Source organism: Natator depressus, chromosome 19, assembly GCF_965152275.1.
Source record: "Natator depressus isolate rNatDep1 chromosome 19, rNatDep2.hap1, whole genome shotgun sequence".
Lineage (NCBI taxonomy): Eukaryota > Metazoa > Chordata > Testudines > Cheloniidae > Natator > Natator depressus.
The window spans coordinates 707737-720792 of record NC_134252.1 but is presented as its reverse complement, the minus strand read 5'-3'; the positions used below and the strand labels follow the sequence as shown (position 1 = coordinate 720792).

The following is a 13056-nucleotide window of genomic DNA, read 5'->3' as shown; positions in this document are numbered from 1 at the left end:
TTCTATATTCCAAAAAGGCGTATTAATCTCAATGGACTATCATAGCACCCCAAATACAATTTATGCTATTTCACCGGTATTATACATTTTAAAGCTCTGCGTGTGTACATATAAGACACACAATATAAACGCCTAAGCCATGAAGATGGAGTTTCCCAGAAGTGTAATTAACAGGAATGTGAATGCTGATTAACTGTATTGGTAACAATTGTAAACATAGGTGAGTAACAGATTTTTCACATATTTGAGTTATCTGAAAGATAATATTAAACAGAGTACATTAGAAAGCTGAATAGGAAAATAAAATTACAGGTCTTTTACCTCTAAAATAAATTAATAACGTTGTCTTTTCAGATTTAAGTTTATGATAAATGAAAAATGAGGAGTTTTTTCTCCCTTTTCAGGTAAAATGTACATTTCTAGACTAGTGGCTTCTGCTTCAAAAAACCAAAAAAGGGTTTCCCTTTCTCTCTCAGGTAACACGTGAGCATTTGGCCCTTTCTGCGCCTCTCTCTCTCACAGCACTAACTGTGAATATGATGGGGAAGAGATTTGCAACAGTCACATTTTGTTTTAATTCTACCTTCTCTTTAGGGAAATCTTTGGAACTGAAAAAATGCAGGGTATGAAGAACAAATCAGACCAGATTCTTTCCCCTTAGCTGGGGCTGCACAATATACTTATACTTTTCCTGAGATCCCTGTACAGGCAGCTCATCTCTTCCAGAGACCCTTGTAAGTGTAAGAGCTTCCACACATTTGTTTAAGGAGCTTGATTTTACACTTCCCTGCTGATGGAGTCCACAGCTCCTGGAGTATCAATAGCAAGTTGCACACACTGCAGAATGGAGAATAATTTTGGCAAAACACCGCCTATAAGCCATAAGAGTCAGGGGATCTGAGTTATAAGATTTTGGAAGGATGCAGCCAGTAAACATGGACTCTGAATCTCACTGTGACACATTCCCCTTGGACCAAACATGAACACCCGAAGTCATAATTTAGGATTCAATTCCCCATGCGGAATCAGCAGCTCCCCCCTCCAAGTTTAAATGCCATGCGATCAGGCCGGCAGGTGCCCTGCCCCGGGGGCGTTTATTTGCCTCAGTTTTTCAACATTTGCAGTCCCGGTCTCTCTGGAGCTGCCCCATTGTCCTGCAGGGAGAGCACGGGACGCCCCTGCTGCTGGGAACGGGGGCTTGGTTCCTGCAGAGCCAGGCGAGGCGGTGGGAATGGTCCTTGCAAAGGAAAATCCCAACTTGCCTCAAACTTTCTACGGGGATGAAAAAAACAAGCCGTCGGAGCGGCTGAAGCAACGGGCAGACCCGCCTGGGCTGGGCCACGGGACCAGGGAGCGTCCTGCCGGCTTGGGGCCCCTGCCCTGCCCGCTCCGCGCTGCCCCTGGCCCTCTCCCTGCCGGGGGCTGGTGCCCAGCCCAGCTCCCCTAACTCCAAGCCCTCGCCAGCCTCCCGGGCAGGGTCCGAGCTGACTCCAGCAGCCTGCAAAGAAGACACGAGACCGGTTCCGGGGGGGATGGTTTATGTACGTAATAAAAATATTTACTATAAACATAAATAGAAACGTAACTTCGCGGGCTACATAGTTTTTTGCGATTAAAAAACAAAAACTCCGAACCCAACGCTGCGGAATGAACCGAACCTGCCCGCGGGACGGGGGGCTCTGAACGCGGTTAGAAATAAATAGAAACGGGACGGGAAACGATATTAAAATAGCCTCTCGCAATCAGTCCGTGTAAAAAACCGGCCGGGGGACGGAGCGGGGATCCGGAGCGGCGGGCACGTGTGTACATATCTCACATATTTACAGCCGGGCTGGGAAAGTTACCGCCACCCGCCCCGCACACCCCTCCGCTCCCCAGCGCCCCTCCCAGGCCCCGCAGCGCCAGGCCCGGGGAGCCCCTGGAGCGAGCCCCGGGAAACTCTCCGCTCCCCGGGAAGCCAAGAGGCCGCAGTCTGCACCGGGCGGCCGGGGGCAGGCGCCCCCCAGGAGGAGAGGGGGGATCAGCGCCATCGGAACCGGTCCAGGGGCCCGCGGTGGGTGGGTGCGGGGGGGGAGCTTCGGCACCAGGTCTCGCCCCTCCCCGACCCGTCCCAGCGCGCAGCCGGGGGGGCGGGGAGCCGGGCCGGAGAGAGCCCCCCGCAGGGTCAGTGGCATGGGAGCAAACGAAGAATAAATTAGATCTCAAACCTTTGGCTAGTTCTCCTCTCGCGGCGTTTGCAGAGCCGCGGGGCTCTGGAGCGCGCGGTATTTTTGGAAGTCAAATAAATACAGCGGTTTAAATTAGAGACAAATTCAGTTGCGCACCAGTCTGAGGAATAAATTAACGAGCGTTTTCCACGCGCCGCCCGGCGAGTCTCGGCATCCAGGGCCCGAAGCCAAGCGGCAGCAACCAAGTCCCGAGCGCGACTTCCCGCCGGGGAGGGGCTGGGGGCCGCGGGCGGGGTTCGGGCCCCCTGGCCGGGCCGGGCGCGGTCCCTGCCGCCCGCGGGCCCTCGCTGTAAACTCCAGAGCTGCACCCGCCGCTGCCCGGCGCCCTCAGCCCCCGGCCCCGCCGCCCAGTCATTGCACCGAGCTCTGGAGCGGGTGGTGCAGCGGCGAGGTCTCCGCCTGCGCGTAAACATCCTCCATGGGCGGGTGCGGGACCCCGGCCGGCGTCATGCGCTTCTCCTTCTGCCGCCGGTTGCAGAACCAGACCCGCACCACCTCCTTCTCCAGCTGCAGACTGTCCGCCAGCGAGGTGATCTCGTGGGCCGAGGGCTTGGGGCACTTGAGGAAGTGGTTCTCCAGGGCGCCCTTCACGCCCACCTCGATGGAGGTGCGCTTCTTGCGCTTGCGGCCCTGCGCCGCGATCTTGTCCAGGTTGGTGGGGCTGCCCGTGCTGGAGTCGGTCTCCTCCAGCCATTTGTTGAGCAGGGGCTTGAGCTTGCACATGTTCTTGAAGCTGAGCTGCAGCGCCTCGAACCGGCAGATCGTGGTCTGCGAGAAGACGTTGCCGTAGAGGGTGCCCAGGGCCAGGCCCACGTCCGCCTGGGTGAAGCCCAGCTTGATCCGCCGCTGCTTGAACTGCTTGGCGAACTGCTCCAGGTCGTCGGAGCTGGGCGCGTCCTCGTCCGAGTGCTCCTGCGGGTGGCCCAGGTGCTGCGGGGAGGCCTCCAGCTGGGGGTCGTGCAGCCCGGCCGCCTCCTCGTGGCCCAGGGGGTCCCGCAGGCCGTGGTGCAGGGCCGGCGCCTGGGGGCCCAGCATGCCGTTCAGGTTCGTGTAGGCGGACTGCGAGTAGAGCAGCGGCTGGTGGCCGCTGGACGTGGGGGACATGGGCGCCAGGTGGTGCCCGCTGCCCTGCGCCCAGGCGCCCGGGTGGCCGCCGGGCGCCTGCTGGTGCACCAGGTGGGAGCGGGGGTGGAAGGCGCCGGGCAGCTCCTCCCGGCCCGCCCCCTGCACGCCGCCCTTGCCGTGCTCGGCCTGGCCCAGGTGGGAGCCGCTGCCCCAGTCGGAGCCGGCGCTGGGCAGCCACTGGGGGTGGCCGAGGCTCATGGGGTGGCCGGAGCCGCTGGCCAAGCCCTGCAGGTACTCGTGGTGCATCATCTTCTGCACCTCGCGGTAGGTCGTGCCCTGGTGCATGCGGTCCGAGTCGGGGTGCAGCAGCGGGCTGCTGCGGGGCAGGTACTGGGCTGCGGCGGCCATGGCTCCCCCGCGCTCACTGAGGGCGCTTGGCGGAGCGCGGCGCTTTAGAGCCGGGCTGCGGGGCGCCGGTGGGTGCCGGGCTCCCGGCCACTCCCCCCCGCGCCCCATTGGCTCCGCCGGCCGGGACTGGCAGGAGGCTCCTCGCCTTCATAGGGTGCCCCCGGCTCGGGGAGCTTCCTCACGCCTCCCTCCCCGATTGGAGGAGGGGGTGCAGGCGGCTCCCAGGGATTGGCCGGGGGATGCGCTGGGGCTGGGGAGCCCGCGTGCTCCTGGCACCGGGGCGGGCTCTGATTGGAGGCAGGCTGTTCATTCATGCTGGTTTGCGATTCACCACGTGGGGAGGGGGCTTTGGGGGGCACCTGCTGCGGGGCGCGCCCCGCCCGGGCTCCGTGCGGCTCCCCCTGCGCCCCGGGCCCTGCGGGGCTCGGCCTGGGCCGGGGCTCCTGCCCGCGGGGCCGGGGCGTCGCGCTGCGGGCGCTGGGCGGCTGGAGACTCGCCCGGCCCCGGCCGTCGGGCTCAGCCCCCGCCCCACGGGCCGGTTGAAGGGAGACCCCCCCGCCCAGGCTGGCCGGCGACGGGCGGGACGAGGAGCCCCCGGGGCAGGCCGGGGAGCGTCCGGCGCCCCCGGGCAACTCGGCCAGGGCAGCGCGTTGTGTTCCCAGCGGCCCGGCCCAGGTGCCCGGCCCGGCTGGCGCCGGGCGCTCGGGGGATGCGGCCGCTCCTGTCCCGCTGGCTCGGCACCGCTCCACGCGCTGGAGCTTCCCCGGGGCGGGTCAGGGCAGCGCCGCGCCCGGCTCGCAGCCGCCCGGCCGGGCAGGGCTGGCTCAGGAGGGGCTGGCCGAGATTTCTGTGCCGGGGAAAGGCGAGCAAAGCCCAGGGACCCACGCGAGCTTGGGGCGCCTGAAGGCCGGCGTGGCGCACGGGCAGGGAGAATCCCCCGGCACTTCGGCGGCTCCCCACGGCTTCCCCCGCTGCAGCCACCCGACGGGGCGAGCCGAGGCACCCAGGCGTGGCCGGGGCACGGCCGTAAAGCTGGTTGAAGGGGCCAGATGCTGCCTTTTGTGAGGACGGTGGCCTTGCGTGGCGCGGGGGCATTTCCACCGGGATGCTGCCGGTTGCCATGGCGAGGGCACGAAGGGATCACAGAGCCCCATTGAAGAGGCTCCGCGCAGGAAGAAAGGCCCCTGTTTAACTTTCGAAGTCTCCAGAGCTACCCATGAATCGCGCCTCCGGCTGCAGCCCTTGGAGCTCGGCCTCTCGGCTGCTTTTCCGCCCTCGGAGTGCGGTTTGCAGCGGAAAACTCCGCGGAGCCTGCCGGGGGGATCCCGCCGCTCGGGCCCAAGGAAGGGGCCCCTGCTGCTGGTCCTGACCGTGCTAAAGTGGGTCCCGGCTGGAGCAGGCTTGGCCGCCCTTTTGCAGAGCGCGGGCCCCTGCCTAGCGGGCCCCGGGTCGGCCTGCGAGCTCTGCGGTGCGGGGGGCTGGTCGGGAGACGGTGGCACCGCCTGTCCTGAGCTTTGGGGCTGACCCTCGCAATCCAAGGGCCTGCCCAGCGCGCTCCAGGGCTCTGGGCCGGTGTAAAACCGGGGGGAGGCCAGCCCGGGGGAGCCCGCGGACACCAGGAGCCAGAGGTGCAGGAAGAATTTGTCTAGTGGGGGGTTCCAGAGCCCCTGAACCAAGCTGCGAACCCCGCATATGATGGAAACCGCTTCAAGCCGGGGGTGCAGCAGCCCCCTGCACCCCGAGTTTAGGCACCTGTGCCAGGAGCTGGCTGCTCCCACAGCTCACTGCCGGGCACGAGGGGCTGGTACACAGCTGAGGGTCAGATGCGGGTTCTGCTGGGTGCGCAGTTCCTGGCGCCTGCTGGAGAAACCTCACCTGGCAGGCGGTGCCTGCGGTCACTGTCAATTAGGGTGACCAGACAGCAAATGTGAAAAGTCGGGGTGGGGGGGTAACAGGAGCCTATATAAGAAAAAGACCCAAACATTGGGACTGTCCCTATAAAATCGGGACATCTGGTCACCCTCGTGTCAACGTCCCCCGTTAAGGTCAGTCTGAGCCAGGAGACTGGGTCCCCACTCGCCTCCACCCAGGCCTTGGCTGGAGCCGGGTGTTGCCAGCTGTTGGTGCAGAGAGCACCCGGGGAGCGTCCTGTCCCCCAGTGCGGGGCGCACAGGGTGGCGGCAGCGATTGTCCCTGGCAGCCTGGGACCTGTGGGCTCTCGGGCTGCAGGCTCAGCTGCCCGCCGCTGTGCGCACCCGGCGGGTGCAGGAGCCCGGCTGGCTGGGAAAGCCCTGCCAGGCGGCCGGCTCTGCGGCTCCAGAGGGCTGGGGATGCTGCGGCGGGTTTGAGTGAGAAAGTTCCTGCGCTCTGAGCGCCTCAGCCAGGGAGCGCCGTGGGGCAGGATCGTTGGGGCGGGTTTGCACAGGCCCCCGGGGGCTCCCCCCATACACGGTCAGTAGTCGCAGACGTGCACAGGGCAGGGGTTGGGGTTGGTGGATCCTAGGCTCCCCTGGCAAAGCCAAGACCCTGGAATCACCCAGCCTGTTCTCTGCAGCTCCGTATCCCCTCGGCTCTCTTCATCGCCCCAGGGTCTGAGCAGTGAGCAGGGCGCCAGCAAGTCCCACGTCCGCCCCACCCTGCGGGTCCTCCCCAGGCTTTACACGTCGCGGAGGGGGTTTGTTGGACTGGGTTTTAATAACTGTTCAGTCGCGGTGTCTCTGTGCTGTGCTGCCGAAGACAAGGTGAACACAAGTGCGCCCAGTGCCTACAACAGGACTGGGGGTGGGTTGAGGCCTTTTCCCTCCCCCCGCCAGTTCCTTCCAGAGACTCCCCGACTGTCCCGCTTCCACGCTTCCCTCCCATCCCTGGCGGGAAGAGACAGGTGTGTACAGTGCAGGTGTTGGAGGCTGGAGCTGCTGGCGGGAGCCATGGCACTGGAACCTTCCACTGGCCCCTGCACCCAATCCGAGCAGGTCTGGCGAGAGGTGGGAAATGTCGCTTTAAGCTGCTGGCTGTTGACAGGGTTAATTTAACCTAGCCGGACCTGGCCAGAGCGGCTGCAAGGATGGTGGGTAAAATCCATCACAAGTGAAAAGCACATGTTCGGTCAGCTTCCTTCATGACCCTTGTGTGTTAACTTTCTGCAGACATTCAGGGGCCCAAGTTCTGCTAGCACCGATAGGTGTCAGAAATGAATTTGAAACTGGACTTTTCAATGGGAACGAATTTGTAATTGCTTATTTAGCTACAGTAACTGAAATTCACAGCGGAGTCTGTCTGTCAGGTACAGAAATCATCCAGTCAAGAAACAAACAATTCCAGATGACGAACCTGACTAGCCTATCATAGTCGAATTTTTGAAGCTTGAATTGTGTATATTTGCAATGAACACGTCTATGAATTGCAATTTGCACAGGGGAAAATATGCAAAGAAATTTATAAGTAATTTCACATTATGAATGTCAGTTTTGCTTTCCGACCTTTACAACAAGTGCAACTCCCTAAAAACACAACCCAGAAATTCAGCTCCAAGCAGAGGCTTTAGTGTAACCTGAAAAGGTAGAAGAGCCGGAACACCAGGACGGCCAAGAGACTTTGCCATCACCTCTCTAGTTTGCACAGAAGATGCCCAGATACTAGTGATGGGCAGCACCACGAAGTCCTAAGGCAGGATTTTGCTGTCTGGTGGGAAATTGGAAAAGGAACATAAGAATGGCCCTACTGGGTCAGACCAAAGGTCCATCTCTCCCAGTATCCTGTCTGCCAACAGTGGCCAATGCCAGGTGCCCCGGAGGGAATGAACAGAACAGGGAATCATCAAGTGATCTGTCCCCCGTCGCTCATTCCCAGCTTCTGGCAAACGGAGGCTAGGGACACCACAAACATGCTATATAAATGATCCCTTGTGAGTGTTTCACTGAGCTCTGCATATCACATCCTTTCACATCTTCCAGGCCCTGTCCATTGAAAATAACTATAAACATATACAAGGGCTGGCTACTGCTCTCCATCCACATGCACAACTCTCACTGCTGCCAGCTGGCTTTTGGTCTTGTGCCCGAGTAAGGACAGCAGGATTTGCCTCCTGTGTCTTTTCCCTACTCTCCGCCCACTGCCTGGCTCCCTGCCCAAAGCTGCAGCAGCTCAGCCACACTCTCTCCCCCTCTCTCTCTCTAAATTTTTGTTTCTGCTATGTTGCTATGGCACTTAGTGTGGCATTCATCGGTAGAATTTCGTATAAACCTGTGGGAAAGAATTAGTTTGTCAGTGCTTTATACACCACATCGCAGTTACAGGTATAGCTTTTGCATCATTCTCATTAGATTTTATACATGGACATGAAAGTGACATGGAATCTCCTTTTCCTTTATTTGTACATTTATGGCTATGTTATTTATATAAAATAAAGAAGATTTTGTAAGTGGGAGCATTCCTCCACACGCTGTCTCCTATGCAATCGTTTTAGTAGCTTTCAGACGAGCCGGGTACATTACACTTTAAACCTTATACAGAGATATTCAAATAAAAGACCTTTCCCAATGCGTACATTTAGAGTCCAGGCTGGGAACATGGACTCACTCAAACTGAAACATGCTGCATGGGACAAGCAAAGCAGGCTTTGTCTTTTAGTTGAGGAATCCCTAGTAGTTAAATAGCTGTCAGCCATTCAGAGCTGTGGGGATGACCCCAGCCCTGGTTTACTTTGTGTCACTGTATTAATAATGTAATTTCAATATTTCGGGGCACTGTGTAATTATAGGGCAAATGCCTTTTCATACTACTATTTCTAAGCGAGTGGTTCTCAGCCTAAGGCCAGCAGGCAGTTTGTGGCCCAGTCTGCACCCAGTTGCAGCCCAGGTGACATCCTTAGGGTCATACAGGTGGTATATATATTGTGTGGATGCGGTCCACGTAACACACTGAGAGCTACATATGTGGCCCACAGTGGTAGGTTGAGAACCACTGGGCTAAGCAGATATATCGATATGACAAAACATCACACATTTCCCTCTATTTTGGAGTGTTAGACTGTAGCCTCTGCTGTTGCAGTTACATTTTGCTACAAGAGTGAAACCGTTTTTTACTTACAAAGGTTTGTTGGCACCACTTGTAGAATATGGCATTTCTCTTGAAATAAGACTGGCCTTCAAGTGAACGCTGACATGCAGTGAATGCTGCCAACCCCCACAGTCCTTAATGGCAGTTTTGTCATCTGATACCATCCATATGTGGGCTCTGCTCAGAGGCCTGGACCCGGCTCAGAGTCCCGCTGTGCTGGGCACTGTACAAACAGAGGAAGATCCAGCTGCTTCCCTAAGGAGCTCACACTCTAAGCAATGCAAAGGGTACTGGAGAGGCAGCCCATCCAGTCAATATATTTTAATTGTAATAGATACAAACTAGCCGAATGGAATTTGCTGGCCCCACTTGTCCCTCAGCCTCGTCCCCAAATCCTAGCTGAGCTCTTGTGGGTGCCGTGGGAACAGCGGGCCTCAAGGAGGAGAGGGGATCCAGTCTGGGAGGGTCTTCGCAGTATCAGCAGCAGCTGGCTCACCTGGCAGAGTGGAAGGTGCGGGGCAAGGCAGCTGGAACCTGGGGTGGATAGCTAGGAAGCGCAGGGCGGGGAGGACAAGAAGGGTCAGTGTGATGTGGAGGAGGAGGGGGCTGGTGTGCTGGGAGTGGCAGAGGAAGTGGCTGCAGCTGGGTTTTGTGGGGAGCCAAGTAGAATGAGCTGGGCATGAGAATGGGGTGGGGAGGAGGCTAGCCCTGGAGGCGGGAGGGGACGATGGGCTGGGTGTGAGTTTTAGCTACAGGGACAGAGAGAAAAGCTCTCATTGACTTTATGTGGGACTATGGGCATAGGTGCTGGAACTAAGGTGCGGGGGGGGGGGCTGCAGCACCCCCTGGTTTGAAGTGGTTTCCATTATGTACAGGGTTTACAATTTGATTCAATGGCTCTCAGCACCCCCTGACTATGAGTGGCCAGCACCCCTCAAAATCAGGCCCAACGTGTCCCAAGCTAAGCTGAGCACCTGAACTCACTGGTCACTTCTGAAGAGTAACTGCTGCACTGCAACATCCCAGCTGCAAGGCCGGGGCAATGACACTGACTGCCTCTGCAAAGAGCTCTGTGTACCAGAATTGGAGCAGGTGCTCCTGTGTGTGACATTTCAATGGCTCGATAATAGATATTAGCCATCTATGGGGACGAGATCCCATACGGGGATCAGCCTGTTACCTTACACCCAGCACCGATCACTACCTTCTTGTTCCGAGTAGTTTGTCACTTAGAAAATAGCCCAGATCCCTGCTCATATTAAAGCTGCATTTTGGGTTCAGCTCACCATTGCCCTGCACCTTAAGCACGTATGAATTGCCAGAGTAGATCAGACCAGAGGACTATCTAATGCAGCATCTTGTCTGATGGTGGCCAGGTGCTTCCCAGCAAGGTGTAAGCACACTGCAGTCTTCCAGTGGCAGTGAGTTCCACAGCCTCATAACCTTGTAGCCTCATTTACATCTGTGAAAAATGCCCCTGAAGCTGAATGGCAATTTTCACAGCCACTTCACACCCCCTTTGCCTGAGTGTGAATGATACAAGGTGTAAGGCAATGGTGACTCTTGCTCCTTGTGCTTACATTGGGGCTGGCTAGGATGTGGAAGCTGGGGACAGGTGTGAAAACAAAGGCCCTGTCTCTCTGCCTCAGTGCACACATTAGCACACTCAGACCATTCAGATCGCACAGTGTGGCTGTTCGTATGTCCCATCCCGTCACACTTGAACGGCTACTTCCCCTGGCCTTGTGAGCAGCTTTTACAATCAGCTCTCACCCATTTGGAAACGTCTGTCTTTTCCCTGAGTGGTTTTAAATGGACGGTAGCCTGTCAGGATTGGGAGGGGCAGAAATCATCTCTGTCCCCTAGTGGCTACAGGCAAAAATGTGGGAAGTTGGGACTGATTGGGCCCTTTTCAGAGACCTGACTATTGTATCACATGGCTGGGGAGTTGCTAGCTCTTCTTTCACTGAATCACAGGATAAACAGTTACAAAAGCGACATACCTTGCTGCTGGCAGTCTTTAGCTTTGCACTCTCCTTGCCAAGTTTGGGTTTGAACATATATATTTTTGGCTGCAGGATGCTGTGTAATTCATTCCCACCACTGACCCCAGTTTCTGCTCTTGGGTAGGCAGCCTCAGAAAGCGGCCAGAGTTTGCAGAGGGAGAGATGGGCTTCATAGATCACCATGGAATGTATTTCATTTGGAAAATAATGCTCTGTTTTTCCCCTGAAGAATCCTTTGCAAATGCCGCATACATCTGTAATGAATATAAACCTTTCAGATGACTCAGTAACATGCTGTAAAGTATCATAGTTGGATAAGCATTTCATATATTTTTTTTCTCTGACCCAGTCTCATATTCATGTCAACTTTCCATGATGCAGTGGCTTAATATTCAAATTTTGGATGGCCAATTGCTTTTGATATTTATATCCATTTTTAGGGGAATTGCAATGAATGAATGTCCCTGGCTCTAACTTTATGCAGAATAAGCTCTCTGCAAATCAGTATATCATTAATAGAAATTAATCACTTCTAAAGGCTGAGGTCGGACTGGATTTCATGTAAAACTTTTATCTGTATGGTTTCAGAATGCATCAAAGGAGAAAACAGATCATCTGTGATAATTTAAGACCCTGTCACCATCTTTTTGGACAGCTATATGGGTTTATGTCTGATCAAATGGTATTTTCAAACTGAGTTATTGCTCAAAAAGTTTACAGGGTCCTGGTGTACTTAGTATCAGCTAAATTTAAGGAACAGAGACAGCAAAACACAGGGAAAGATCAGGAACCCCCCCCCCCCCCCCCGAGAAACCCTGTCTTTTAAGAACTGAGAGCTGGGTTGCAAATTAGCTCATTTGCAAAACCCTGTGATGGAGGTGAAACCAAAGGAGTATATTGAGTCACAGTAAAGCTGCAAGGGAGGGGGAAAGATTTCTGCATATACACAATAGTTTCAAATGTTACATTTATATGTGCCCAATGTCCCTGCACCTGCTGGGGTTTTGGCCCAAGGAGGTGTGTTGTTCCATAGGTTCCTGTCCATTTTTCAGTGCCTTGAAAGTTTTTCTTTTTAAAAATTTAAACAGTGCTCTTTTACAGCCAGACCATCCAGCTAATTCTTCTAGGAGAGTATTCAAGTCTTCTAGCAAAAACAGGTTCCTTCATTACATCCTGCCAGTAATATTGGCATGCAGTCCATTCCCTATATAACCAAGCCCACGGGCAATCTTCAAAATGATTCATTTTCTATGTGACTGACAGCATCACACCTGCCTTATGTAACCAGGCTGAGGGTTGGTGGGACAACAAAACTAATGAGGTGAGCACAGTGTACAAAAGAGCTAAGCCTGCATCATGTGCCACCAACCCCGCAGGCAGGGACACACTGACTGTAGCCCACACGCTGTACTCTACAGGGTGCCACCCAGAGGAAGGACATGGACCAGTCAATTCATCACTACTGAAGATGGATGATCTGGCTACAAAGATGCCATTCAAGGCAATTAGCCCAAAGTTTTCAGGAGGGTCAGGGCACCCACAGTGGGGAGCAGATTTTCAAAGGAACCAAGCACCTAGTTGGTCTCATGAAGAACCGGCCGCTTTACTGAAGCGGAGCTTGCCCTCGGTGTGATAAAGCACAGCAGGTGTTTTACCCGCAGCCTTTCCTCAGAGCAAACCGCAGTGTATGTTATCAAAGAGCATGAATAGAAGAATTCCTCCTGGAAACTTGCACTCAGGTGCCCTACTCTTCCCTCTGGTCCATGGGTCAATGCTGAGCTGCAATGCTGCAGGGATGCATAACCACAGATATGTGATGCAGGGTAGGGGTCAGCCATACAGGCGGGTTACTCCCGGCAACAGCATGAGAACCCCTGGTGTTCTATTTGGCAGGAGCTGAGCCCCTCTCTGCTCCACCTCTCCACAGAAAAGCCTGGAGGTTCAGCTCCCTAAGCCCAGGCATCCGGGGGCAGCCAGTTGGGCTCTTACAGGAATTGCTCTGCCAGAGGCTCCTCCAACGGCTGCTGGCCCAGAGCCCTCCTTGGAGCAGTTCCACAGCACAGTGGGGAAAGCCGCAGAAGTTACTGCGGATTCTGGGTCTGATTCTCCTCTCCGTGCTCTGACACTGGCACAGCAGTCACCAGCTGCTCGAGCAGTTGCTCCTTGTTCCCTCCACTGTAAGCGAAAGGGAGTTGCCCATCAGTTCTGTGCAAGAGACTGCAGTGAAGGCCTGCTCCCGAACCTTGCTCCCTGACACTGCCACTGCCTCCACACTGGGACTAGAGATTTGG

General features: G+C 56.0%; 1 protein-coding gene across 1 annotated transcript; it reads right to left on the bottom strand.

Moving 5' to 3' along the window:
- Nucleotides 1–2542: 2542 nt before the first annotated feature.
- POU3F1 (POU class 3 homeobox 1) lies at nt 2543–3701 on the bottom strand. Its single transcript, XM_074934295.1, has one exon. The coding sequence runs from the start codon at nt 3699–3701 to the stop codon at nt 2580–2582; it is 1122 nt and encodes a 373-aa protein (XP_074790396.1). The 3' UTR covers nt 2543–2579.
- Between the last annotated feature and the right edge of the window lie 9355 nt (nt 3702–13056).